Source organism: Martes martes, assembly GCF_963455335.1.
Source record: "Martes martes genome assembly, chromosome: 11".
In the NCBI taxonomy this organism is placed as follows: domain Eukaryota; kingdom Metazoa; phylum Chordata; class Mammalia; order Carnivora; family Mustelidae; genus Martes; species Martes martes.
The window spans coordinates 89,423,609-89,450,738 of record NC_137899.1 but is presented as its reverse complement, the minus strand read 5'-3'; the positions used below and the strand labels follow the sequence as shown (position 1 = coordinate 89,450,738).

Genomic DNA, 27,130 nt, shown 5'->3' with positions numbered 1-27,130 from the left:
CTGATACACAGGGCCTGGAAGAGTCACGTTCAAGAGCAAGGAGGAAACAGTGTAGTGAGCGAGGAGTGACTTCTCAGATGGGCACCATAGCTCTAAGCTCCAGAGGACGGTTGTGGCCCTCAAATTCTCAGTGCTACGGAGAGAACACTTAACCTCTTAATCATTAACACTTTCTGGCTGAAGTCTTCTAGGAATAGTTCCTTTCAGAACATATCTCCATCTTTATGACATAATTTAATGGGAAAATAGGATTTTCAGTTTTTTGGTCCAAGTTTGCTGGGACATAACTGTTTCCTAAAGCAAGCAGTGGCCAAGCCTTCCTTTCCTATCTCCAGGTTCTACAGTCCTTTGCACAATGCACTTTCTTAACTGTTTTGAATAATATTGCTTTAATTCTGAGAGACACCATAGATACTTCTGGGACCCAGGACCATATACAAATAAACCAAAACAAGAAAGGAAGGAATAGAGTTTGAAGTCCTAGAACTCTGACCCATGAGAGAAATTCAGCATGAAAAATTATTTGGTTGGCATTGCATATTTAACACTGTTGAAGGTGAATGCCTTCATGTGGAACTGTCTTTCATGCCCTTCCTTGCCAGCCTGCCCCATGGCATTAATGGATGCAGCCTTCCTAAAATCTCTGCTGATCAGAGGTTTCTTTTCAGACAACAGCGCATTCTTTGAGAGAAAACTTCCCCTTCCACCGATAATTTTAGTTAATGAGATCTTTTTTTGGAGTCTTCTCATTGTATGTGTGCTTCTTTTTCTTTTATGAGCTTCTCCTGAGCTAACTCATGGTCCACTCTACATATCTACCCAACTCTCACGAGTGGCGTGTCAGGGAGGCAGCCAGGCTGCCCATCTGCCTTATGTTGGATGAAATCTTACCAACCAGAAGCAGATGGCAGCCAGACTGTTGTCTACCTAGCCGTCCGCAGAGAGACTAGGTACCGTAGATTTCATCCAAAAAGAGAAAAACCGAACCAAAACAAAACCCAAACAACTCTAAGTTGTGAACTTCAATAATAGGAAAAGACTGAAAAAAAAAAAAAAAAAAAACCACCCTCCACCCTTCCTTCCTCCCCAAATCCTAGGGACACAGGCAAGGTCTGACCTTCAAATATATATTGGAACTTGTGCTGCTGAAGGCTGGCACTCATGGCCTCTTCAATGGCGCTGATGTCTTTGTTGAGCTTGACCACCAAAGGGTCATAATCCATACTTTCCACATTAGCCACAATGGCATAGTTCCCCTCCTTTGCAAGGGGGATGAGATAGTGGAAACAGTGAACCCTGAAAAAAACGCAAAGATGGAGAGGGCAGTTAGTAATACATTTTCCTGATGAAAACAATAATCTTGGGACAGATCGCCCAAATATTTAGAGCAGCAGTGGCCCTGTAAATATTTACGTCGTCCTCCGCTTGTTCACCGGAAAGCCATCTAACGAAGAAATGAGGGATCTGGAGCAAGTTAGCTTCTGTGAGCCTCGCCTGCTTGACCCAAACATCGAGGGTGAGGAATAAATGAGCTCTAACATCCCCTTCAAAGACCAGATTATATGCCCAGTGTGAAAAGCATTCTATCTTTCAACAGACACGGCTGTAGCAGAAATGCGAGGCAGAGGTCACAGAGCTCGAAAGAGTTGGCTCTGGAATGAGACCATTTGGGTTTCAGTTTCCAATTCCAACATCTGCTGGCTGCGTGGCTTTAGGCGAGTTACTTCATCTCTGTCTCGGTTTCCTTATCTGTGCACTTGGGATGACAACACCACTTACCTCTAAGGGGCTCCGAGAAGCTACTGAACATCAAGCATGTGGCATGGATGCCCGGCACAGGGCAAGGGCACAGCAAGTGTTGGCTACCATCACTATGACTATAATTAATCTATTACTTCCGTAAAACACTACAATAAATTTACTTATTTATTTAAAAATAAAATTGTGCTGGGCCTTGGGAATGTGGAGACATGGTTTGTGCCCTGAAAGACTCCATAGCTTAGTGGGGTGGACCAAAAAAAAAAAAAACCCAAAAGAGGGCAGTGTGTCACTCAGGAGCATGTGGTCTTCTGGTGAGAACCATGGAGGTCCGCCACTGGGGTGTCAGGAAAGGTTCGCAACATAGGGTGACACTTCAGTACGTAAGATGATCTGAATGAGCTTAAAGAAGGACGTTCCCGTGTTGACACTGCCTGAGTCATTCTGACCATGTGCACTTCTTAGGTTCTTTTTGGTAGTTATTGGGAACTGCCAAAGAAGTCTGAGATGGGTAAGGATTGGCTACTCCATAACCTTGGTGTGAAGCTGTAACAAAAGCAAGTTTCAGTCAAAACAATTCTTCCACACATACAGGCATTTTTAAAGAAACAAAAACAAAAAACAAAACCCTCCATCCATTGGCAGACCCGGTTCAAACAGGCTGACTATAAACTCAGTGAGGTAGACAGGAAGATTTCAGAGTCAAAACTCTGTTACCCATATAGTCTGTATCGGGTAATAGGAAATATTCCTAAACAAAAGGCTACAAAAGCCTTGGGCATTATTGCTAATGAACTGTCTTCAGGCTGGAACTACCATCTTTCTTTTTTTAAGTAAGATTTACTGAGAAATATTTTATAAACAGTAAAATGCACTCTTCTCAGTGTATAGTTCTATGAGCTTTGACAAGTCAACGGAGTTGTATAATCACTACTATAATCAAGTTGTAGAACCATATCATCTCCCCCAGAATTCCCTTGAGCCCCTTTGCAGTCAACCTCTACCCATACGCCAAGGATCTGGTAACCACTGATTTACAGACACTTCCTATACTTTTGTTTTGTCCAGAATGCCCTATAAATAGAATCATATAGTATGTTCCTTCTGGAGTTTGGCTTCTCTCACACTGCTTAAAGCATTTCTGCTTATTTGCCATCCATATACCTTTGTGTTCATAATTCTTGCCCGTTATTTTTATTGGGTTCTTTTCTTATTATTATTAAATTTTGAGAGTTCTTTATATGTTCTGGATACAAGTTATTGATTAGATATACATTTTGCAAATATTTTCTCCTCCTCCTTGGCTTGTCTTTTCATCTTAGTGATGTCCTCTGAGGAATGGTTTTTAATTTTGATGAACTTCAGTTTATCATATTTCTTCTTTTATGGATGGTGTTTCTGGGGTCATATGTAAGAAATCTTGGCCTAAATAACATCACAGAGACTTTTTTTCCCCTAAGTTTTCTCCTGGAAGTCTTATAGTTTTAGGTTTTATATTTAGATTAATGATCCATTTTTTAATCTTTTTTGGGTAAGATTTTATTTATGTACTTGAGAGAGAGCATGTGCACAAGTGGGCAGTGGGAAGGGGCAGACAGAGAGGGAGAAGAAGACACCTGGCTGAACAGGGAGCCCAACACGGGGCTCGATCCAGGACCCTGCGATCATGACCTGAAGGCAGATGCTTAACTGACTAAGCCACCCAGGTGCCCTGATTCATTTTGAGCCAAGTTTTGTATAGGATTGTGTTATATTCTTACAACTTGCTTATGTGGGGGAAATCTAAAGATCTTGACTACTAGCTCATTTTCATTATGGGTGATCATCTAACAGCTGCATCAATTAATGACAAATTTTGCCAATAAAAATTCATACTGGCATTCCTGTGCTAATTGGCAAGGTGTATACTGTTAATCAAGACACCAGTAACTGCGCTGGTTGCATCCCCCTCTGGAATGTGACCTTTCTAATATCATGAAAGCTGACCAATCCTGGAGTGGGATTCACGACGAGGGAAACTGATTACTACTGTGGTTGAAGTTAAACTGAGTAGCTCTCAACTGAAAATAAAATCAAGTCATCAATGCTAAAGTATTTTCATAGTAAATTACACATGACGTAACTCCAGACAATGGGAAGACCACATACAAAGGCATGAGGGTATGAACGAAGGCCGGTTTTCAGGAATGACAAGTGGTTCCTTTTGGTACACACACATCACATGTGAAGACAGAGGCATGAGGTGCACTCGGGGAGACGGGCAGGAGGCCAGTCATCATCAGCTTTGGAGGCCATCTATGGACTCTGGACTTTATCTGAGAAGCCAAAGGGGGCCTTAGGAGGATTTTGAGCGGTGAAATGATATAATCAGATGTGAGCTTCCGCACGATTGTTCTAGCAGAGTATAAAGGGTGGACTGATGCTGAAGAATGGAAGCAACTGAAAGTAGAGAGACTACTTGGGATAGTCTCGGGAACTGGAGGTGAGAGTGTATCAGATCCTGAAGCAAGTGGCATGGAAGAGAAGTAAGACTACTTTAAGGTACTGTCTTCCTCTCCCCAAATGGTTAGAGATGAAAAAAGATATCAAAGTAGCCACTGGCAAATGTCAAATTCAAAAAGTGTTTCTTTTCTTCAGAGTCTGGCGTGCTGTAGCTGACCTTAAGATGACTTTGGCATTAAGGGTTTCTACAAATATTGCTGATTACGCAGCAGGGTGGGTAATTTTCAGAAAGTACACACTTCGGATCCCAATGGTAACAAGCGCTTGCTGTGGAACCCACTTAGAGCCCTCCTGATGGGAAGAGAAATCAGCTGATAAAGGTGACATTCCTGGCATCTTGGACTCAAATGGCAACTTAATTTTCTTCTTCTAAAGTTCAAATAGGGGAAAAAAGCCTCAACAATTTTTAATGGTCTCACCATGCCTTTCATCTCTTGGGAGTGTCATTTGCCTTATGCTTCAAACTGTGGAAAGGGGCTGCTTGTTGGTTAAATATGACCTACAGGGACACGGGTAAAATGTCAAATGCTCTTTGGTTGGGTCCTTCAACATGGAACCTACTGGATTTGAGAACACCTTCTTGTTTGAACTTTAACAACGTTACAGAAAAATACGGGCTGCAGATATGGAGTTATTTCGGTGAATAAGATAAACTTTTGGCATCTGAAGTTGTTCTGGCCTTCCTGTTAGCATTTCTCACTATTTTTTCCCCATTAATTTCTTTGTCCATTCTGTCTGTGCTCTCTTATTCCAGTGGCTTCGGAGGCAGAAGTACCAGAGACAATACCTAACCAGCCACTTCTTCATTGCACCAGCCCCTGAGGGACAGGGCCTAACTTCTAACTCTGTGTTATGGTCAGACGGGAACAAAAACGAACATTAGGAGATTATGGTGGTAAGGATGCTGCTGCCTGTGTGGCCTCCGGGCCTCTTGCATATACACAGCGGGACTGCTGGGTGAAAACAGAGCCTTCAAACGACTTCATTTCCTTTAAAGAGCAACAGGTTTTGTTTGGACAAACAGCACTTCTTTTGTCTGGGTTTGGTTTCAAACCAGCTCACTCTCCAGAAGCATTCAGATTTTTATTGAGCACCTACTATGGGGGCAGGACTGTTCCAGGTTCTGGGGCCAGAGGGATAAAAATGGCACAGCTGACTCCCTCCTTCTAGGAGTCATCATCATCCACTGTGGTTACGGGGGAGCCTGGCACCCTCCTTACTTCAGCATTTCCACAGCAGTGTACTGATATGCTAGTGATGCACTTTGTTCATTTTGTATTATCAACCGTATGAACACACACACACACACACACACACACACACACACACGTGCTTGTTACTGTGACAGAGAATGAATGAAATCTGTCAATATTCATTTCCGGGGCCATCCACAGAACTCTCTGGCTAGTTTTACTTGTCATACTTCAAAAGGAACAAAGACAGTATGGAACATATTCATAACAAAGCAACCTGAATGTTGAAACCATGTGATATGAGAAGGTAGGAGAAATTAATTTGGAAACAATAAACATGTTTAGTGCTTTTAGCAAAAGTCCAAGGAAAGGAAATTCTGCATCCAGAACTCTAAAACTCAGTGCTTTTGTTATTCATTCTTACAATGACCTTTTTCTGTTTTTCAGCGATTGCTGAAGGAGATACAGCAATGGGTGTCATCGCAATGAATGGTTTCTTGTAAAGTTAATAAATAATGACTAAGGTATGTTCAGCATTAAGAATAGTACCGTCATGACATATGAAAATAAAGAGGACAGAATAGAGGTTAAGGATTTAAAAGACTTACTCAAACATGTTGAAAAATCTCTCACTGGGAATTAACTACACTACAAGCGGCTAGTTCTGAACATGGAACACTTTGTGTTCCCAACACAATCGATAGCATAAATTCCAGGAGCTGTGATAGTAATTAATCTGATGTTCCCTTGCTTTTCCGTGCAACCCGGGTAACAGAGGCTTCAGAATGTTACTGATTTTTGTTTTTGTTCCCGTCTATTGCATTTATCTATTCATAGAAACTACCTGATTTATTTCACTGTCAGCTTGTAAGTAAACAGAAAACAAATCTAAAAATTATCGCAAAACAAATCAGAAAACACAGAGGAAGGGCCTTTCTTCCTGGACAGCTGCATGTAAGGAATATGATCAGAAATGAGGCCGGGTAAAACATTTCAAACCTGCAATGCTGCTTCTCTTACTCCACTAGCAAGGTGTGGCATAATTAAGAAGTAAGTCATTGGACAAGATAATGAAGAATGAACAGAGCACGAGGCATACACAAGAAATGACATCCAGAATACATTATCAATCACGCTTTGCCTAAGCACACCTGAAAGATATCCAATTTCTAACTGGAGTCCAGACATATGAACCAAAATCCTATTTACGTTTTTAAAACCTCAACCTAGTAAAGACTCCAAACAAAAGAACAAAATGCTCTATGAACTTTAATAATGTCTCATGGTAATACAGAAGATGTGTTACTGTACACTTTCTGATCTCGAATTTTCTGATCCTGAAGTTCCAAAAGTCCATATCCACCAGGGGTCTGATACGGCTACCTAGAAGTCTAGTAAGCGCCTCAAACTAACCATCTCCGAGATGGAAGTCTTGATTTTCACCCCTCCCGCAACCCTTCTCCTCCCTTAGGCTTTCTCACCTCTGTTAATGGCCCTGGCACCCACAGTTACGCTGGGTCCAAAGCTGCTGGTTTTCCTCGAGTCCTTTCTTTCGCTGCCACCAGCCCCTGTGCCCCACCCAGGTGATCAACACATTTCATCAGCTCTGCCTTTGGAACAGATCTCAAACCAACCCTTTTCACACCTCCTCTCTGCTGCTCTGGAGCTCCTAACTGGTCTCAACGCACACGAGGTTTCCATTCATACTCCTTCCTACAATCCCTTTTCCAAATGATAGCTGAAGTGCCCTTTTAAAAATGAAAATGCATGAATGAGTGAAGGAATGAATGAAGCTCTCTCCCTTGCTTAGAACCTTTCTATGTCCTCACGATGCCCTTAGAATGAAATCTGGGCTAGTTACCTGGTCTGCGCGGCACGACGACGTGCCAGGCTTCACGACCACACGTGGTCAGGCCCCAGCTGCCTCCTCCCATAGCCCCACACTCCTCCCCACCTCCTTGTTCCCAGTGCTCTACACACCTTGACCCTTCTCCACTCCTCAACACTGCCAAGCTTGATTACCTCGGGACCTCTCGGTCTGAGATTCCCTTCTCATAGGTCTTTACACTTGTGGTTCCTTCTTGTTACCATGTCACATTTTCTTTGACCACACTATCTAAAAAACAAAAAAGCTGATACCTCTTTGTAGTCAACCCCAGCTACTCTCTGCCATGTCCAGAATGAAAACTAGCCACGTGCGGCTATCGAGCACATGAGATGTGACCAATCTGAATTTCAATGTGCTCTAGGTATAAAATATGCAGATTTGGAAAGACTTCGTACACAAAAAAACGTGAACTAGCTTATCCATAATTCTGACATTAGTTATATGCTGAAATGATAATATTTTGGATACACTGGGTTAGACAAAATATATCATAATTTATGTGTTTCCTTCTACTTTTTCAAATGTGACTCTTAGAAAATTTCAATGATTTATGTGGTTCAAACATACGGCTCACTTTGTAGTTATATCAGCAATGCTTGATATCATTATGGTATTTTGTTAGTTGCACTTATGTGAAATTACCTTTCTTCGTTTGTTCATTGGCTGTTTCCCCCATTAGAATGTAGCTCCATGAGAGCAGGGCCCTTGAGTGATTTTTTTTTCACTGCTGTATCCCAATTCCTAGCACACCGCCTGGCACAGAGGGCACTTAGTAAATGTTTATTGAATGAACAAATAATTGAAGACTTCCCAGTCTTTTCTTTCTACCATTTCCGTAGGTGTGATAAGAGAGGCCACCAACGCTGAGAGTGTTCTACACCGCAAGGGAAGGAACAAGAATCCAAGATTACGGCATCTTCGAAACTCTTGTCCTGAATTATGATTTAACGTAATCTCTTCTTAGGTCTCAAGTTCTTAAAGGATGGCTCCTGCATCTGCGTACTCCCTTACCGATTAGCAGAGCACGTTCATGAAAATGTCAGTGACAATAAAGTCACCATAATCACAAAGCTACCACATTCTGAACATTTATTTTGTGGCAGGTATTGTACTAATTATTATTTCATTTATGAAGTCTGTAGGCTAGGAATTATTGTTTTACTAGCTGGTAAAACAGCTAGTAAAACAATAACTAGCTGGTAGAGACATTCAAATCCAGAACATTCTGATGTCACAGGCCACGCAGACTCTGAATCACCGTATTTACGATACAGCGTGTGCTTAAAACTTTTACAGTGATTGATTAACACTAGGAATCACATTCAGTGTAAAAAAATAAAAAAGGACATCAGTAGTAAGAGTCAAAAGTTACAGTGGTACGCTCCAGAAAGAAGCAAGCGGTAGGTGACCCGCGGCGCACTTCAGCTGCGGTCTTGGGCTTGCCTGCATCATACCTGACTTCCAGATGCAGCACCAGCAAGCAGCGGTCGGCCATATCCTGGAAAGATCTGGCAAGTTCACTCAGTGTCTGCATGATCTGCTCCGATACTGGGGGCAGATCCATGGTCACATGGCTCTCCTGAGCCGGAGACAGCACTGAAAGAAGAAGAAAACACCAGTCACTGCACTAGGTGCCTGGAGATTTGCTGGAAATGATAGCTTACTTTGCTGTTCAACATGTTTTTACCAATTTGGCTAATGCTGGTGTGGGCAGCATTCAACAGCCAAGACACAACAGACTGTTTCTGTACTTTATTCAACACTGATTGTCTTCAACCAATTCACAGATTACTGGAGCAGAACCTTGGCGTTGGAAATGGCCTGAGCAGGCATCCGGCCCAACCACGTGGTTGAGGCTTGTGTCTCTTGCACATCTTGCTGGGCTTCTGCTTACGTACTCTGATGAGTGTGAACGAAAACTCAGTACCTTTTAAGGCAGCCTACTCCATCTCGAAAGATGTGACCATCTCTATCTACTGACATCTGTTGCCATTAACTTCTAATCATGGACTCTGATTCTAGAACTTGGCAACCATTCTCACATGTGTTAGCACTTCAAGTATTCAAGACACCATGTCTTGTGGCTTCCTTCAAGTCTTCCCTGTTCTAGGCTAACTAACCCCAGTGTTTCAGCGATTCTTCATATAATCAGAGTGAATTGTTTTTTAATTCTCTTAGTTTGCCAACAAAACCATTCCAATTGTTCCGTATCTCCCTTGAAATGTTGCACTCGGGACCAAACATAATAAATACCACAGAGTAGGGGTGCCTGGGTGGCTCAGTGGGTTGAGCCTCTGCCTTCAGCTTAGGTCATGGTCTCAGGGTCCTGGGATCGAGCCCTGCATCGGGCTCTCTGCTCAGCAGGGAGCCTGCTTCCCCCTCTCTCTCTGCCTGCCTCTCTGCCTACTTGTGATCTCTGTCTGTCAAATAAATAAATAAAACCTTTATAAAAAAAATACCACAGAGTAGATCTGTCCTGTCTACAGAGAATGATCAATTCCCTTGTTCTAGATGCTATGCTGCTTGCACATGAGCAACAGGAAGGTGAACTCTTCTTGGGTAGGGGTAGGAAGAGTGTGCTGTATTCTGCTTTATCTCATATATAGCCTACAGTCAGCTAAAAGCCCCAAAAGGTCTTTTTGGAAAATTTGATAGAGCTACCTTCTGTATCTCTATCAAATAATTAATAAAATATTTATGGTACTTGGACATTTTCTTCAGGAAAATATTGAACAGCAAAAATGCGAACTATATTTATATCTAGACTTCTGCTGCATATCCAGTTCCCCACAACTTCTCAAGGATCACCAACAACGAATTTGGCAATTTCATTTGAAAGTTCTTTTAGTACTCTAAAGTTTCCAAGACAGGCTTTGATTCCTGTTTCCACTACTCACTTACTATGTGACCAAGAGCTAAATACTTAAATTATGTCTGCCTCCGTTTCTCACTGTAAAATGGAGATAATACCACCTACAACATGGGGTTCTGGGGAGCATTAAATGGGTTAATGTGGGTAAAACACATATAATAATAGTATATCAACCTCACTTATGTATTAATACAAATAATAAGCAATTATTATTATGCTTTAGCATATGATTTGTCCAGGTTAAGAGTTTTAAGCTTAAGAGATTCCATTATCAGTATTTTTCGCTTTTCCACCTGAAAATCCTTCTGTCAGAGGATGCAGTGTGTTTTGGAAGAAGGGCACTTAGGGCCTGTGAGATCTGGCAAAGCATCACTGACTGGCTCAGGAGGGGTTCCCCTTACAAGGTAGTCACAGGTGGCTGTGGCAGGGTCTACAGCCACAGGCTGTCAGAACTGCATCTGTTTCTGGACTTTGCTAAGCCCAGAAGAGGGCCCAGAAAGACAGCCCAGCCTCACAGGGCCAAGTTCTCTGGGAAACCAGACTTGAATAAATTCAGGTATTATGGCAAAGATTAAACAAAAAACAAATCCGGGCCAAAGGAACGGATTTGTAAGGAAGAATGAAATGTAACAATGTAGATTTATAAGTCCTACCAGCCTTGGCATCACTCAAGAGGCTCACTAACTCCACCCACAGGAGAGTGGCTACGGCATGGCGGCCCCTCTCCACGGTGAACACTGCACAGCCTGTAGGACTGCAAGGCGAGATCACTGCCTTCGTAATGTTTTCATCCGGCAGGCCACATGAAAGCAACTATAAGGAACACTAGTCTAATACTTCAAAGCATGTTAGGGCTTTGAGCCCTTGGACTCTGCTGTTGAGTGACACTGACCGTGGATTGAGAGCTCTTTATGTGCCACGATGGGGGCAGAAACCAGACCCCAAAGAGATCAGACTCGTGGCTTAAGGTCCAAAGTTATACCAATCTCCTAAACTCTTTCAAAGACATTCTGGACAAATTCCACCCAGAAGAAAAGTCCAAGTAGACTAAATTAATGGAAGATAAACAGTCAAGAGAAAACTTGGAATGAGCGAGGTAAAAGGAATTTAGAAAAGCAGCATGTTGCACATTTCGCTAGACTGTCATCTACAACAAAAATGTAACATTTTAGTAAAGCGACATGAAACCTCATGCCCAGAGTCCTATAGAAAAGCCCTCCTGTGAATTCCTGAGGGCTCCCTGAAACCTACAAAGTTTTCTTAACAAGAAGGAATATAGGGAGCAAAAAAGTGCTGAGCATGGCAAACAAATACAGCACAGAACAATGAACTCTCTCTTAAATGTCAAATGGAAACCTACAAAAAAGCAATGCTGGCAGAAGTGGCTGGGGATACAGTTGAGATAGGAGGTTGCTGGACGCACACCTGATACATTCTTTTAGAGGCCATGTGGTGGCTTATCTTAGGGATTGCTCTTCATATCAGCAAAGCCCACATATATTGGACTTTAAGAATATTAGCACTTGGGGTGCCTGGGTGGTTCAGTGGGTTAAAGCCTCTGCCTTCGGCTCAGGTCATGATCTCAGGGTCCTGGGATCGAGCCCCGCATCAGGCTCTCTGCTCAGCAGGGAGCCTGCTTCCCCCTCTGCCTCTCTGCCTGCCTCTCTGCCTACTTGTGAACTCTCTCTCTGTCAAACAAATAAATAAAAAATCTTTAAAAAAATATTAGTACTTGATCATTTTATTAAGATATACACTTTGAGCTGTTCTGCTAATACTAGGGATGAGTCCCATCAGATCATTCATAATATCCTGCTCCTCTTATAGCCACTGTATAAAAGCAGGCATCCTGGAGACTCCCAGCTAACTAATTGTGGCAATAGAACTGTGGCTTTCTGTACTAAATTGATTGGTTTAGAGGAGGATGCTGAAGCTTGCTCTCCAGGGCAGGCACTCCTTGTTAGGTGAACCAAGACACATTTCCAATTCTCCCTTGCTCACACAGCTATAGACTCCAGAAAGCTGAATGTTTGCATTTCCAGGCTTGCTCATAGCAAGAGGGGGCCACGTGTCCCCATCTGCCCAATGACCTTTAATATAGATTCTTCTGTGGCAACTTGATCTAACCCTGGCTAATTCTGCAACTCATCTTTTGACAGAAAAACGAAAGTATGGATTGTTGCCCCTAAAACTTTCTGGATTTTAATCTCAAAAATGTCTTCAATGTCACTTGTCCATCTTTCCCTAGTGCTTGGCTAGCTCCTTTTCCCCTTCTCAGCAACTTTTCCCAAATCATGCTGCTTTGTCCTTCCTACTCTCTTGTCACTCCTCTCTTTTTCTTTTTTAAAGATTTTATTTATTTATTTGACACAGAGAGAGAGAGATCACAAGTAGGCAAAGAGGCAGGCAGAGAGAGAGGGGGAAGCAGGCTCCTCGCCGAGCAGAGAGCCCGATGCGGGGCTCGATCCCAGGACCCTGAGATCATGACCTGAGCCGAAGGCAGAGGCTTTAACCCACTGAGTCACCCAGGTGCCTCTTGTCACTCCTCTCTTAAGGACCTCAGATTCTCATTAAGACTTCAAAGGAATCATCAACACTTGCTCTCTGTGGTCTTGCCTATTAACTCTTCTACATGCCATAATCCTTCTGCCTTTACCTCTTTATTACAGTATTATTCTGATCATCACCAATGATCTCTTAATTGCCAAAACCAGTGGGTGCTTTACAATTCTAATCTCAGAAAGGCCCTCTGCTATGTTCAACGTTGACTGGCCAGTTCCCTCTTAAAATTCCATTTTCTTTTGGCTTAGATGGCACCCTACTCCTCTGGGTGTCCGTTATCTCTCTGACATTGTTTTCATCATTTCCTTCCCTGGATCCTCTTCCTTTAGCCCACTCATAAGTGCTGGGGTTCCCAGGACTTTTTTTCTGTTGGTCTCCCTTACTTATCATTCTGTATGTTCTCCCTGAGTGAGCTCATCCATTTTCATGGTTTTTGCTATTATCTAGGGATTGAGGACTCCTAAACTTCATTTGAGCTACTGTGCAAGCTAGCCTTACCTATATATCCCACAGGCATCTCAAATGCAATGTGTTCTAAACAAAACTCATTATCTATCTTCAGCATCTGCTCTTTATCCTGAATTCCCCCTGCATCAGTGGTGCAGCAATCTAGAAATCTCAGCTGCAAGCCTGAAAGTAATTTTTGAGCCTCTCCTCTCCCTCACTCTCCCCGGCAAAGGCTAATTTCTGTCAATTTCATTTCCTAAATGTCTCTTAATATCTTGTGTCTTTTCTGTACCTGCTGTGACTTTCTTGGTTCAGTCCTCATCTCTGCCATCAACTACTACAGGAGGAGGCCTCATGCCTGGCCCCTACCTTGATTCAGTCCTCCATGTTTAGCTCATTAAATGAGTTAGAGAAGCAGAGTTATTCCTCAAAAACACAAATGAGACTTTGTTAATTTCTTGTAAAAATAACATCAGTGTTTCCCATTGCTTATGTGTTGACGTCCAAGCTCCTGAGCAAGGCTTTCCATGATTTTTGGTTTCTGTCCAACACTTCAGTTTTTCACCATTTCCCTAACTCTCATCTTCTCCTTCCTCTCCAACTTCTCTCCTTTCCCATCCTGGCCCATTAATCTGACACCTTCTTAAAGCAGATTCCCTAAACATATCCTGCTGTCTCAGGATTCTGTGCCTTGGATGGTTCTTAATCCTCTCTCTAAACCATTCATGCTTTCTGGCTCAGAAAGTGTTACCTGATTCTCCAGGCTGGGTCACTGGCTCCTCTGTCCACCCCCCGGCCCCTGTAATTCTATTACAGCAGTTACTATATACCATATACCATTGACATCTGTTTATCAGTACGTCTTCCTATAGATCATTAACTCCTTCACCGCAGAGATTATCTATATATCTATATCTGTCCATATCTGTTGGGAGGCATTCAGGAGCTCGATCAATGCTTTTTTATTAAACAGAACAAATGATTTAATTGACCAATGTGCCAGGACAAATAATTCACATAATAACAGATTGATGAAAATCAGGAGAGAGAAGGCACAGCCTGCCATTTACAACTGTAACCTTTCCCTTCGTTTCTGGAGTATATTCTGGGGACAGAGTGGGTATATGGAAGTAGTTCGTGCTAGCTGGTTTCCTGGGCTGTTCAGGAATCCTGCAGAAGTGCAGTCTAAAGGAATTCTGGTCAATCCTTACAGCCCAAGCACTTCCCTATAAATGGTGTTGCCTTTAGAAGTCACTTTAATTTCATGAGTCTGCCTTGTGGCAGCCAAGCCTTGGGGGTCCTCTCTTTTCCATGGACATAAAATCCCTGGCATATCAAATAACCAGTATCTTTCAAGGGAAGCCAATGTACTGTCATGGAGAAGCAATCAGCCTAGGACATTAGGATGTCTCAAGTGGTTCCACATCCTAATATTAACCAGACTGAAATGTGTTTAAGTCTTAAAATTAGTTGAAATTGGACTCATTCAGACCCAGAAGAGCATCTGTTTTCAAGGATGCAGCTGCTACACTTTCAATGGCAACTTACTGTGACTTCTTTAATTGATTCATAGGAGGATGCCCTTGTGCATCTGTAATATTATCTAAAATTGTTACAATGTTAGCTTAGACTGGTATCAGCTGTCATCAAAGTGATAAATTGAAAAGGAAAAGCTGGTTATCGCGGCAAGAAAAGAAAGGTTAACTCTGTGAATTCAAACTTTTTAGAAGATGGAAAAAAGACAATGAAGAATGATCCCATGAGATTTTCTCACTTGAAAACATTTTAGAAGATCAAATTTTGGTACAATCATTATTTCTGACTCCTCTTGCTATTTGTACAGAGAAATGATAGACACCACATAACGATGTCTGCTTGAACCTGGGATACATTTATTTAATTTCCAATCTGCAGTTTTCCTCTTTAGAAAATCGTGGTAATCGTATCTTCCTAACTCCCAGAGCGGTGGGTTATTAGGTTCTGTAAATAATTTCAAGATCCTTCAATGTTGTACCTGGCTGACATTTTTTAAATACAAAAATAGGAATGCAGATTAGGCCTGTGACATTAAGAACTCGGGCTTACAGAAGCAGAGGGAGCTGGGCCAGAAGACCCTCGCCCCAACTCCTCCCTCTCCCTAAATGCCTGCAGGATTGTGCTGCTATCAAGTCTAATGGTGGGGACGGATTGAAGGGTGTCAAACACTCTCAGGCTGTGGTTCCAAGTTGGAAACTCCATGCCAGCTAGCTCTGTCCTTGGGCTTTTCAATTTCTCTGTACCACCATCCTACCTTTTATTCATGCTCTGGAATTATTTGTAAACCTACACAAGCTAACTGGCCCCGACTCCAGTGCTTTGCACACAGTAGTCACCCTTCTAAGTGTTTGTTCAATAAATCACTTATCTATTTATGAAACCGACTGGCTTCTGGAAGCAGAGGTGATCTTCACATGCTAAAGTCTCTACTGTCTTCATAGCATCGAATTTGAATTTTTTAAAAAAAGATTTTATTTATTTGACAGAGAGAGAAAGAGAGAGAGCACAAGCCGGCAGAGCAGTAGGCAGAGGGAGAGGGAGAAGCAGGGTCCCTGTGAGCAGGGAGATCCACATGGGGCTTAATCCCAGGACCCTGGAATCATGACCTGAGCCGAAGGCAGATGCTTAACTGACTGAGACACCCAGGTGCCCTGAATTCTGAATTTTCTTAGGATAGAGGTGTTCTTTCCTTTTTATCTAAGTCAGTTACTCCAAACAAACGCTTCATGGTGACTCTTTGATCAATCTTTCTTTTTCTGAGATACATTTTTAAACTCCCTGCTATGCTTTGCCAGCAGTTCTAGCTTTTGGCACGGTCATTTATCTATTCAGCAAGTCATCTATTTTGTCACTACTTCCCATCCGCTGAACAATCCAGAACTTTCCCTGAAGTTCTTCTGCGTTTCTATATAAGGACGAGGCTTACGTAAGAAACGTGTCAGGTGGGTTCTCTTCATTTCGCTTTCTATTTCAGAAGCAGTGGTTCTTCTGTCCCTGAATAATACCTAGTTCTTTTTAGTTCAGATTTCCCTAGAAATTTTAAGTTTGGACTAGTAAAATCAATTGGTTCCGAAAATCAGAATGCTGCCTCAGACTGTCCCTGACCCACACAATTACGATGGCCAAGGATGGGGGACATACTGGACATCATTCACATTAGACCTTGTGCAGGCGTACCTGTGGGCGACCAGCTCTGGAAATACAGCCCACTCTCAGAGGCCTAATACCCAGCCGACGAAGCCTCTTAGAGCTAGCGGCTGTGCGGCAAGAATGCCAAGCCTTTTCACTGCTGCTTCTGGAAGGAAGCTCTCTTTTGTCTCCTCTGAAGGGGAGAAGGACAAATGGAAGGGATTTCTTTTTTTTTTTTTTAAATTGAGGTGGCTAAACATGGAAAAAATTCATCACTAGGAAGGACAAAAGAGATTAAGAATGGAGGAACTGGAGCACAAAGTGAATGTGTCTTATTTATGTTTGCTTTTCTAGGGTCTAATTACCTAATTGATAATATATTTATGGTAAAAAAAAAAAATGTTTCCAGTGGATGTGGGAGGCAAAGACCTACTTTCTTTTCTGTGCTACCATTTGTTATTTAAATGATCACGTGTTATATCTTTCCCCCGTTAGTCACAGACTTATGAGCAGTTCTAAAGTGTCCTTTAGAACAACTCTCTCCCTCACCCCCCTCCCCCTACCCCAAAATGTCTTCTATGACCCTAACTGCAGGCAATGATGTTTGGGGGAAGAAAAGGTGTGCTTGCGCCACTCTCTGCCCAGCCTAATGACATGGATGTTTAGTAACATTGGTTTAAGAATGTGTTATTATAAGACAAATAAATAAATAAATAAAGACCAAAGATCAAATCTTTATAAAGAACTCGGTTTTAAGGATGCCGCTTAAGAGTAATTTCCATCTCTGTGAAACCATATTCTTTCCTGCTGCTTCCCAGAGGAACAGAACTTATTCTCTCCCTTACTATTACCTGTAGAGCACAGTTCTTAACAACAGTCGGCCTCACTGTCCTCACGTGTCTCCTCAAAGAGTTGCTGCGAGGACCAAACAGGGAGCACGGCCCCGCCCGCGGTGCCTGCCACAAAGCCAGGACCATGTGAACTCCAGTAACACTAGGCCTCCCTCTCCCCGTTCCAGTCTTGGCGCAGCTCCCCTCATGCTGTAGAGTCCCCGGGAGCTTGTGAGATCTGTGAGAACGAAAGCCACAGCCTACTCTTCCTGGCATCTCTCACAGTCGAGCTCCTCCTTACCCTCAGCAGTGATGCCTGTTGCCTTGAATTGGCAGGTTAAGGACAAATCAAAGAACTTTATGGCCTTTTCTTTTCATTATAGCTCCACAGTGCCTTTAATCCAGTGTCTTCCCAATAGCTTATTAGCTTGGAACATTATTCTGTTTCAGGGTAAGAAACTGAACCTCCAGGAAGGCCATGCGTGAAACTGAAGAATTATCCCAAATATTGACCTATACAGAGAAAACAGGGCAGATCCCTGTAAGGCTCACGGTGAAGGGCAAAACAAAAATAAGAACCGAGATTTAAAAAAAAAAAAGAAAGAAAGAAAGGACTGTTGTTCCCTTAGGCTACCACAGGATAAGAGGCCAATTCGGAGCCAACAGGATAAATGACACGGGGCATGTTGTAGAGGGAAGATCACACTCGGTTCCTCATGAAACAGGGCTCGCTCGACGGTAACGAGCCTGAGCAAAGCCCCAGGTCCTCCAAGACGGTGAGCTTTAGTCTCGACTTCTCTACAGTGTCAACCAGCACAGACACACTGGTTTTTATACCTTGAGAGTGACGGTACAGACCTCAGTCTCCTCCGGTCCTGGGGGGAGACATTAAGATTGATTTTTCCTTTATTCCAAATAATCCTCCCCGAGGCCTGGTAAAAACCTAATCATCTACTAAAAAGGCGTGTGGTGTGGCCAATTCAGCTCCCGCCGGATATGAAAGAGAAATGGAGGAAAAGCTAATGAACAGCTCCTGTCCTTGTGCTGAAAGGCACTATTGTGGGACTCTATTAGATTTCCGTGGACTCTGTAAGCCTTTTGTGTTTCTGTAAAACCCGGCATCAAAAAGCATCTTAAGGTGTTAACAAATACTTAGCCAGATATTTTCTGTGAGTAAGCGACACAGATTTAAGTTGCAAGAGAACTGCAGACACAAAAATATTATGTGGCAGAGAGATAACATTTATTCATGTGTCAACAGGATCCTTCCAGCTCTAGGATTTGTAAATCTTCCCGAAAGCCTCCGGGGATGACTCATTAACTGTGTAAATTGGAAACAGGAGGTCCACTTGCAAATGGTGAGACTGAACCAAACAGAAATAAAGCACACTTCCTGACAGGGCACGGCCAACAGTACCACACAGGGAGACATTGCTGAGGGAGTTACACGGAAAGCCCTTGCTGGGGTGTCTCCTGCACCTGACTTCTCCCAGTGGCCTTTGTCCCCGTGACTCTCCTCTCCAGGCAGCTGCATCACTCATACACTTGGACTTGAGGTAAGAAATAATCATCTTGACCTACAGCAGGTACAACAAGTTTCACTTTTGGGAGGATCACCTTACCTACCTCCCACGAGTGCAAGGATTCAATGAGAAAATACACAAAGGCTCAGAACAGTGTTTGCCTCACGAGCCCTTAATATATGGCAATGACTATTACCATCGCAACTACTATTAACACTACTGTTTATTCAATAATGATGTACTGAATGAAACAACAGCAGACCCCAGGATCCGTCTCCTCCGGCCATAGCTCAGAGTAGGCTTTGGGGCAATCAGACGAGCTTTAGACAGTGAACAGTGAAATGTGGCGAGCTATCGTGAGTGTGGAACAAAACAGGTAGAATCCTAGAAGCACCGGTCACTCTGATCCTATGGGCTGTGAGGACAACACACAGATGACTGACTTCCCAGGAAGCCAGAGCTGACCCTGCCACCAAGCACACAAACCAGCCCCGAGACTAGCTGTGTCGCCGGCGACGGCTCCCTCCGAAGCACGTTGGAAGTAAGAAACGCAGAGAATGAACCTGCTAACACGCATGGCACAGGACTTGCAGGTGTAAATCTTGCCGAGAGAATTTCTCCTCCGTGAGGACAGGGGCGGCCACCTCTCCAATGTGTGGTAAAGGTAACAGTTAACTAAGTCCCTCCCCTTTCAAGCTCTCTCGTGTCAGATATGACCTCTACAGGCTAAATGGATGAGCTCATGCCACACACATATTGATTAATGCCTTGTGAAGGTTAATATTGTACAGCCATATTTCTGTCTTTACACATTAGTAACACGTGAATACCATTCTCACACGCATTCCAGCCTTGCCGTATAATCCCCAGCATCATTAACAATCATAGAGATGCTTCCAGAATCAACTGTCCTAAATATCAAAAGATTCATAATCTGTTTTGAAGCCAGTTAAGGGTAAGCTACATAGAGAAGCAATCATTTTTCTATCAAGGGAGTATATAATCCAAGGATACGTATTAACCTTACTGGAAATCTAAGTAACTTTCTTCCTCTAAGTTAAAGGACATGAGTATTCTCACAGTAACCATGAACCCTACTTTTTCTACCATTATATAATGACATTTCTCTTGGATTGACCAAGTTTAGACTCAGAAAGTGGCGGCTAAATTCTGACTCGACTATCTACTAACTGAATAACCTTGGGCAAAACTGCAAAGACCCTGAACTGGGGTGATACCAGTTTCAGCCTCCAAGGGTCATCGTAAGGACTCAGGGTCTAGAGAGCACATAAAGCATCTAGAACAATCCATGGCACACAGTAAGTGCTCAGTAAATCTCAGCCGGACTTTTTGCTGGGAATCTTGGAAGACTGGGACACCTAGACTCATCTCCTTACTCATCAAAACACCTTCCAAAACACTGGAGAGTTGTGGACTTAGCTGTTCATGCGGCTAATGGACAGAAAGAAACCGATGTAGTAAGACATTTACACGTGTAAACTTCTGACATTCTGACCTTAAAATAAGGAATCACAAAAGTTAGAGAACACTACAGAATTGTGGCAATGTTCAAAGCAGTGGAGGCAAACAGGAGAAAAGGGGACTGCAGGGCAGGTTTAAACTTTACCTTTTCATCTACAAAGCGAGGAGAAGGACTTTCTCCCAAGTTAGTTCAGTGAAAGAGGGGGCATTTCAGGCAGGCACGAGGAAGTGGAGCTTGCCGGGAAAGCAAGGAAGGACACCCGGAAGCAGCTTGGGAGGAGACACAGTAGGTGTTTCTCACATTATTTTGAGGGAGGAATGACAGGGATCTTTCTTTTCATGGAAAGGATGTCTGTAGCACTTGGTTCTTGAGCCAAGGGAACTTGGGCGTTATCTTAGGAATTCAGAAGGATATTCCACAAAGCTTAGAAACTGTGTTTTTGAGAGATCGGGTCTGCCTTCCTCACACAGGGCTTAGAAGGTCGGATTTGTACTATGAATCAGCATTTACTTCACGGTCACAGGTTACTTCCCCCCGGCCAAAGGCACGGTGAGGAGACAGGAGAGGAAATGTACATGGGTGTGTGTCGGCGTGGTACAGCTCGGTGAGTAGGTGACCAGGAATCCACAGAGCCTTCCATTTTGACCTAAAGCGACCGAAACTGTTATTTTCACCTGAAGAGCGAGAAACCATGTTATAAATTATTTTCATATGCACATAAAGACACTGACAAGTCAGCTTTTCTGTGGAGGCTTAAAACAGCTGAACGGGGCTTATTTGGGAAAGATGTTTTTTAACTTCCCTACCAGAGGGAGACTTGTCATTTTATTTTTTTCTTGGGAATATGTCCCCCTCGGTATTACCCTAGATTACATTTATTGTAGAAAGTGAGAGGAGAAAATACACTTGTGCCCTGGTCCGTGGTCAACTCAGCATTGTCTCCAGCCCTTTTCTGGAAGCTCGGGAACGAACTGTATTTTCCAACTGCTTGCCGGCAGGGCAAAGGTACTTCGATTTTGGGTAAGGTTAATACGTATCCAACTCCTGCCAGCAAGAGGCACGCGCAGAAGACGTGGAAGGCAAAGAGAAAGGGAAGGCGTGCTCCTCCTCTTGCACTGGTAGAGAGATGCTCAGGCAGATGGCAAGTAAGAGGGGTACACAGCTGTTTGCAGGAGAGCTCTGGCGACAGCTGCTTCCTCCTGGCACTTGGTAAAACCTCTGGGCGCCTTCCCTCCATGTCTCCGTTTCCTGCAAGCTGTTAGCTACTTCCCTTGCTCTTTGCTTCCTTCCCACTGTTGTCTAAGCTTTTTAAAACCCTTTCAAAAACATCTCATTCCTTGTATTAAATTCCCTCTTGCTTGAAATACCTGACATGGTTTCTGTTTTCCCAACTGAGTCTAGAGGAAGAAATACATACAAGCTTCCATGCGTGAGATATTCCTGAGAACATCTCGAGCAGGAGGGAGTGGGATGAAGAGTTGCTAAGAACCCATCCCCGGGCTCCCCTTTCATGGAAGCTGGTGACCTCTAAGGCCAGGATGTGCGGAACGTGCTCGGCAGAGCCCCCAGCCTCCCCAAGTCCATTCTCTCGCTTTCCGCCCGCTCCCTTCATCAGAAAAGCTCCACTTTTATTTGCAACCTATTAAGATCTGGCAGCAAAAATCTGCTGAAAGGGCCATTTGCAAACCACTGCCCTTGAAGAGGAGGGATTTGGTCACAAGAAAACCATGTCCCATTGCACGCCAGCCTCGAGATACCCGCCAAAGTAGGGATAAAAGTCAAACACTTAAATTACAGCACAACTCCTAAAGACTGAGGATGAATGGCAGGAAAGTCTGTATAAACATTTACTTGGAAACAAGTGACCAGCTTTCTCTTAGCCACATGAATTCTAGTATCTTTTTTCAAAAAATGTGTTTACGGAGTACTGAACAAATTATAAATTGCTCTCATTTTGAACAACACCTGCCAAGACTCCCTTGCAAAATAGATTTGACCTTCCCTTTGGAAAATGTTTCACTGATCCAATGAGCTGTCCAGCTTTTCAGAAAAGTGTGCCATGGGCTTCTCTACTATTTTCTAACAAAATCCCAGGTTAAAGATGTAGACTGCCACAAAGCTAACTTCCTAGAGAGGTCACTCCATTCGGAGCTGCTTTCGAAGACTGTATAAAAAACTTCAGCTTAATACTGATTTTTTTTTTTTCTTGAGAGAGAGAGAGGGGGAGAGAGAGAGGATGCACATGCATGTGCCCATGAGCAGGGGGCTGGGGAGGACAGAGGGAGAAAGAGAGAGAATCTTAAGCAGGCTCCATATCTAGCATGGAGCCTGATACGGGGCTTGATCTTACCACCCTGAGATTATGACCTGGGCTGAAATCAAGTCGGACGCTTAACCAACTGAGCCACCCAGGTGCCCCAATATTGAGCTCATCTTCCAAACCAACTCCACGTTGGGAGCACACTGAACATGTAACAACTTCCAGCCTCCACAGTTTGGATCACTGGCCCTCAGACAGGCTGAAGTCATGAAATTTAGAAGGAACCCCCTACTGACCCCTAAAAGCTTCGATCTCTTTGTTCTTAGGCTCATTCATCAGAACATTTAGTTTTAAGTGGATACTCAACCAATTTTTACATCTTTCTCTGCTGGACCAAGCAGAATTTTATTTTCAGAGAAACACTAAGATGACACTAGTAAATCTTGGTTTGATAGGACACAAGAGCTACACTGAAAATATATCCACATTCATTTGGAAATCAGACACACACATTGAGATTATAGGGAAATTTGGTCTGCTAGTTTTATGGATATATATGCACAGTGTTCCTGCTCCCTCCATTACAAAGCCTGTTCAATTTCTTCTGGGGGCCCTTGGGCAGCGAGGACCCTTTCCTTTTCCTCCTGTGAACCCACGGGGGCTTCTGCCTCTCCTGGCATTCCTCTCCGGGTGCCAACAATCATGCTGGTTCTTGGGGTCATGGGCCAACATTAGTTTACGATTTCTAGAATTTCTTCAGATTTCCCCTGTTTTGAGAACAGGAATACCTGCTGTAATCTGGTGTTAAGTCATCTTTCACGACTTTTACATTTTCTCGAATTCAGCAAATTTCTTGAATACCCCAAGATAATCTATTTGAATTCTACTTTAAAACAGCCCCAGGCCATCTGGTGTTTTCCTCGCACTTGTTTCTTTCTATGACTTATCTATTATTTTTTCATTTGAAAAATAGCCCCTTTCTAAATAAAACAGAAACAGAAGAAGGGTGGTTCTGCCTTCTATTAGCATCACCTTTATCATTTTGCCAAATGTGAGCCCATCCATTTCCTGTTCTTTCTGTGTCTAAATACAGGTAAATTTTATTGTCCGCAGCATCTCTACTGACCACCGGGTGATTCTGGGTGTTTGCTACCCTCACACTTTACCCAAGGCTCACCCTCCATCTTCTGTGCCTACTAGGCACTCGTTCTTTAATTCTTACATCCTTCCACATGGGATTATCAGAGAGCTTTTTGGAGGCAAGACCACAGTGTGGTGATAAAAGGTTCAGACTGGAAGCAAACTGGGTAAGTTGAAATTCTGGCTCCCCCACGACTGCTTCATAGCTATGTGTCCTTGGGTAAGTTATTTTACCTCTCTGTGCCTCAGTTTTTCAGTATGCAAAAATAGAGAGAATCATGGTATTTGCTTCATAGGGGTACTGTAAGGATTAAATGAGAGAATATCTGTGTGTGTTTAATAATACACCCTAGAATAAAATGTGTTTGATATTTTTTCTTGTTGAAATGATGTAGCCTTTTGTGGTGTAAATTTTATCTTGTATCATCTCCCACAGATGTGAGCTATGTTCTCTTTGATAGGTTCTAACCATGGGATCACAGCAGTATTTTTTCTGAATGTCTGAAAATTTAACTCTGTGAAAATGATACATCCCGCCATGCCTGGTATTTACTTTGCTGTGTAAACTCCAATATGACATGGTAACATTCTCCAAAGACTATTACAATGTTCACTTTCCCACTGAGTTCTTCCTTTTGGTCAGAATTACATACAGAATATTGAGTCTCCACGTTTTCTCCCTCTTGGGAAGAAAAGTCATTGGAAAGACAATTCAAGAACTTAATTCCCATCCTATTTTAGCTGAATTAGACTTTTGAAAACTACCTGAAACCTCCCATCACGGCTGCCACCATGTCACTTTCATCATTTTATCAAAAAAGCATCATTCAGAGCCTGTATTTCACTGAGTGGTCTGTAGTATACTTTTATAACAGTATCAATCGCTTCTACAGAACTCAAAATAAACAAAGGAATGTTTATAGAGTTTTAATTTCCTTCAGTGCTACAAATGTTCCCCATTTTCCATTCTGCCATTATCTTAGGTGAAATCGTTTATACAACAAAGATGTTGATAAGTAATTAGCAAAATCAATAGTACAGTCAATTCTCAATAAAACTTGTACAGGATCCTGTATTTTATCTTTTTTTCAGGATCTCATATTTTCATTTTAGTTATCAGCATCATCCTCTTCCTTCATTAAACCATTCACAAGAACTACGACAAAGCTGAATTCCTTTAAGGGCATTCAGATGCTTACTTCCCAGGGTGGGCATCACCTGAGTCCTTCTCGGTTATTTATTTTGTAATTATCATAACATGTTTATAATTCCATATGCTAACCCATAAGCAGAATTCCTGGTTCACTCCATCTCCCAACATGGGACAAATGCAGGCTAGGAAACAAATGACTTTTGAATGAGTCTGTTTTGCTACTTCTAGACTAATATCTAAGGTTAGATTTGTGTGTTAGAGATCAAATACCATTAAAATAATTGTCTCTCTACTGAAAATAATTTCTATGACTCAGTCAGTTGAGTATATCTCCTAAGGAGAATTTTTTACAATCACGTTCTAGTTCAACTATGAAATCTGGATGGCTTCCTTTATTTGCTCATATTTATGTCTGAGCTGTACTACACATCTGTGATGTGCAGGTACCGTTTCATTTTAGTGAGCGTCACTTCAGCATATGGCTCTATTGGCAGAGCTAATTCCTTATCCCCACCCAGGGCTTGGCACAGGCACAGTCCACCAGTTGCACAGACAAGGAATCTGGAAAGGCTTTTGATGTCTGTATCCTGCACTGCCTAGATTGAATTAGTGATGGAAGTCTGCTGATCATCCTTCTCTAATATCTCCAAACCATCCCCACAGCCTCCATCTTGGGTGGTCCTCCACCATTCATCACCCTTGTTAGCCTAGCAGGTTTCTAACTAATCTGTTTGCCTCAAGAATTCCTCCTCTCCAATTTGTCCTCCTAGAGTCCTGCTGAAGAAATTACTCTAAAACACCATTTGATCATGTTTTTCTTATGTCTAATGATCTTTCAAGTAACATCTCAACTGGTCCTTGCCCACATCTCCAGCTTCATTGCTTGCTGCTCCCCTACCATGAACCTACGTTCCAGGCCCAATGAACCCATGAATGACCCTGAACTCATCCTTTTTTCTTTCCCTTCATAGCCCTTTCTCCTCCCCTCACCTTTTTGGTTTCTCCTCCATAAAATGCCCTTCTATCCTCTCTTTGCCTGGTGGATTCATCGTTGTTCTTTAAGATCCACATCAGCTGCCCCCTTTTCCAGAAGGCCTTCTCTGATACTTACATTCTCCTTAAAACATGCTTCATGCATTCCCATTGTATGTTGTGTTGCCCAGTCACAGTATGGTGTAATTACTTTTCATGCCCGTCTTTTCCATGACTAGAAATACCCTGCAGGCAGGAGGTGGGTCTTGTTTACTCATGGCCCTGCGGCCTAGCATCTAGCTGCTACTGTGTTACCTGTTAAGCCGAGGTGATCCACAAATATTTACTGAATCAGTATCTTCTCTGATGGCCCCAAGAGACAGTGCTGCATTGATGTAGTTTAATTTCTATCGGATAAATTCAAAAGAACACATGATTTATGAATTCCTCTCTATGCCTCTAACCAGTGTGGCTCTCCAGCTGATTGACCATGTGTCTTTTTGTCTCCTCAGTAGAGGATGTCTACTGGAGAAGATGAATGGAGAGGAAAGCAGCTGGCCAAGCCAGAGAGTAAAACAGGACAGTCAGAGGACAAAGGCAAAAACAGAGGAAAGTCAAATTGACTTTTCTAGGACCACTCTCAGCACCTCCTCATTCTCTGCAACTCGAAGAATCCGTAACACAGAAAAATTACCCCCCAAAAGCCCTTCAGACAGTGCAAATCTCTGTTTCTGCATTTGCAGGGTCCATCTGAGTTGCTTTATTTAAACATAAAGACATGAAAACAGTGCCCCCTCCACACGTCCTACAACAGTATGCTTTCCAACATGCTTTGAACTTGATGAAGCAATTCCGGTTATTTCAAAGTTTGTTAAAATGTCACGTCTGTTTTTATTAGATAAGGAAGCAACTTACATGATAAGGAAGAGAGGTAAAGGATTTTCTAATCCAGGAAATCGGATGCATGCCCAAGAATCGCCCAAGCAGGTTTTCAGAAAGATAGAAAGAAAGCCCCTCATATGAAAACCGCCATGTGAGAAAGCAGAAATCATCGTTCAGGTGGACAGATGAATCGTCGACAGTGAGGGGTGCTGCAAGAATGTACGAGAAAGAGAAAGCTAGAGAAGTGAGTAACATTTCTTCTCAGTTTCATGAAAAGTCACGTGGCTCCCAGAACAACGTCCCAGCTCGGCCACTGGCTAAGCCTAGATCAGACCTCCATGTTTCAACTTTTCCATCTGTAAAATGGGGATAAAGACAATAGCTTTATTATTATTATTATTTATTTCATAAGTTATTTATTTATTTAGATAAGTTTGGACTGTGGCTGTGGGGATTAACCAAAGGATAAGTAGAGTAGGAGTCACAGATGTATAGGGAGA

The 27,130-nt window shown here is 42.8% G+C and overlaps 1 protein-coding gene across 1 annotated transcript in view; it reads right to left on the bottom strand.

Moving 5' to 3' along the window:
* EXOC4 (exocyst complex component 4) overlaps positions 1-27,130 on the bottom strand; it is a 721,703-nt gene that overhangs the window by 60,489 nt on the left and 634,084 nt on the right. Inside the window, exons 15-16 of the mRNA XM_080818086.1 lie at positions 8,796-8,937; positions 1,118-1,296 (exon numbers count right to left, since the gene is read on the bottom strand). Coding sequence (XP_080674212.1) covers positions 1,118-1,296; positions 8,796-8,937 — 321 coding nt within the window. The remainder of the gene's footprint in view (positions 1-1,117; positions 1,297-8,795; positions 8,938-27,130) is intronic.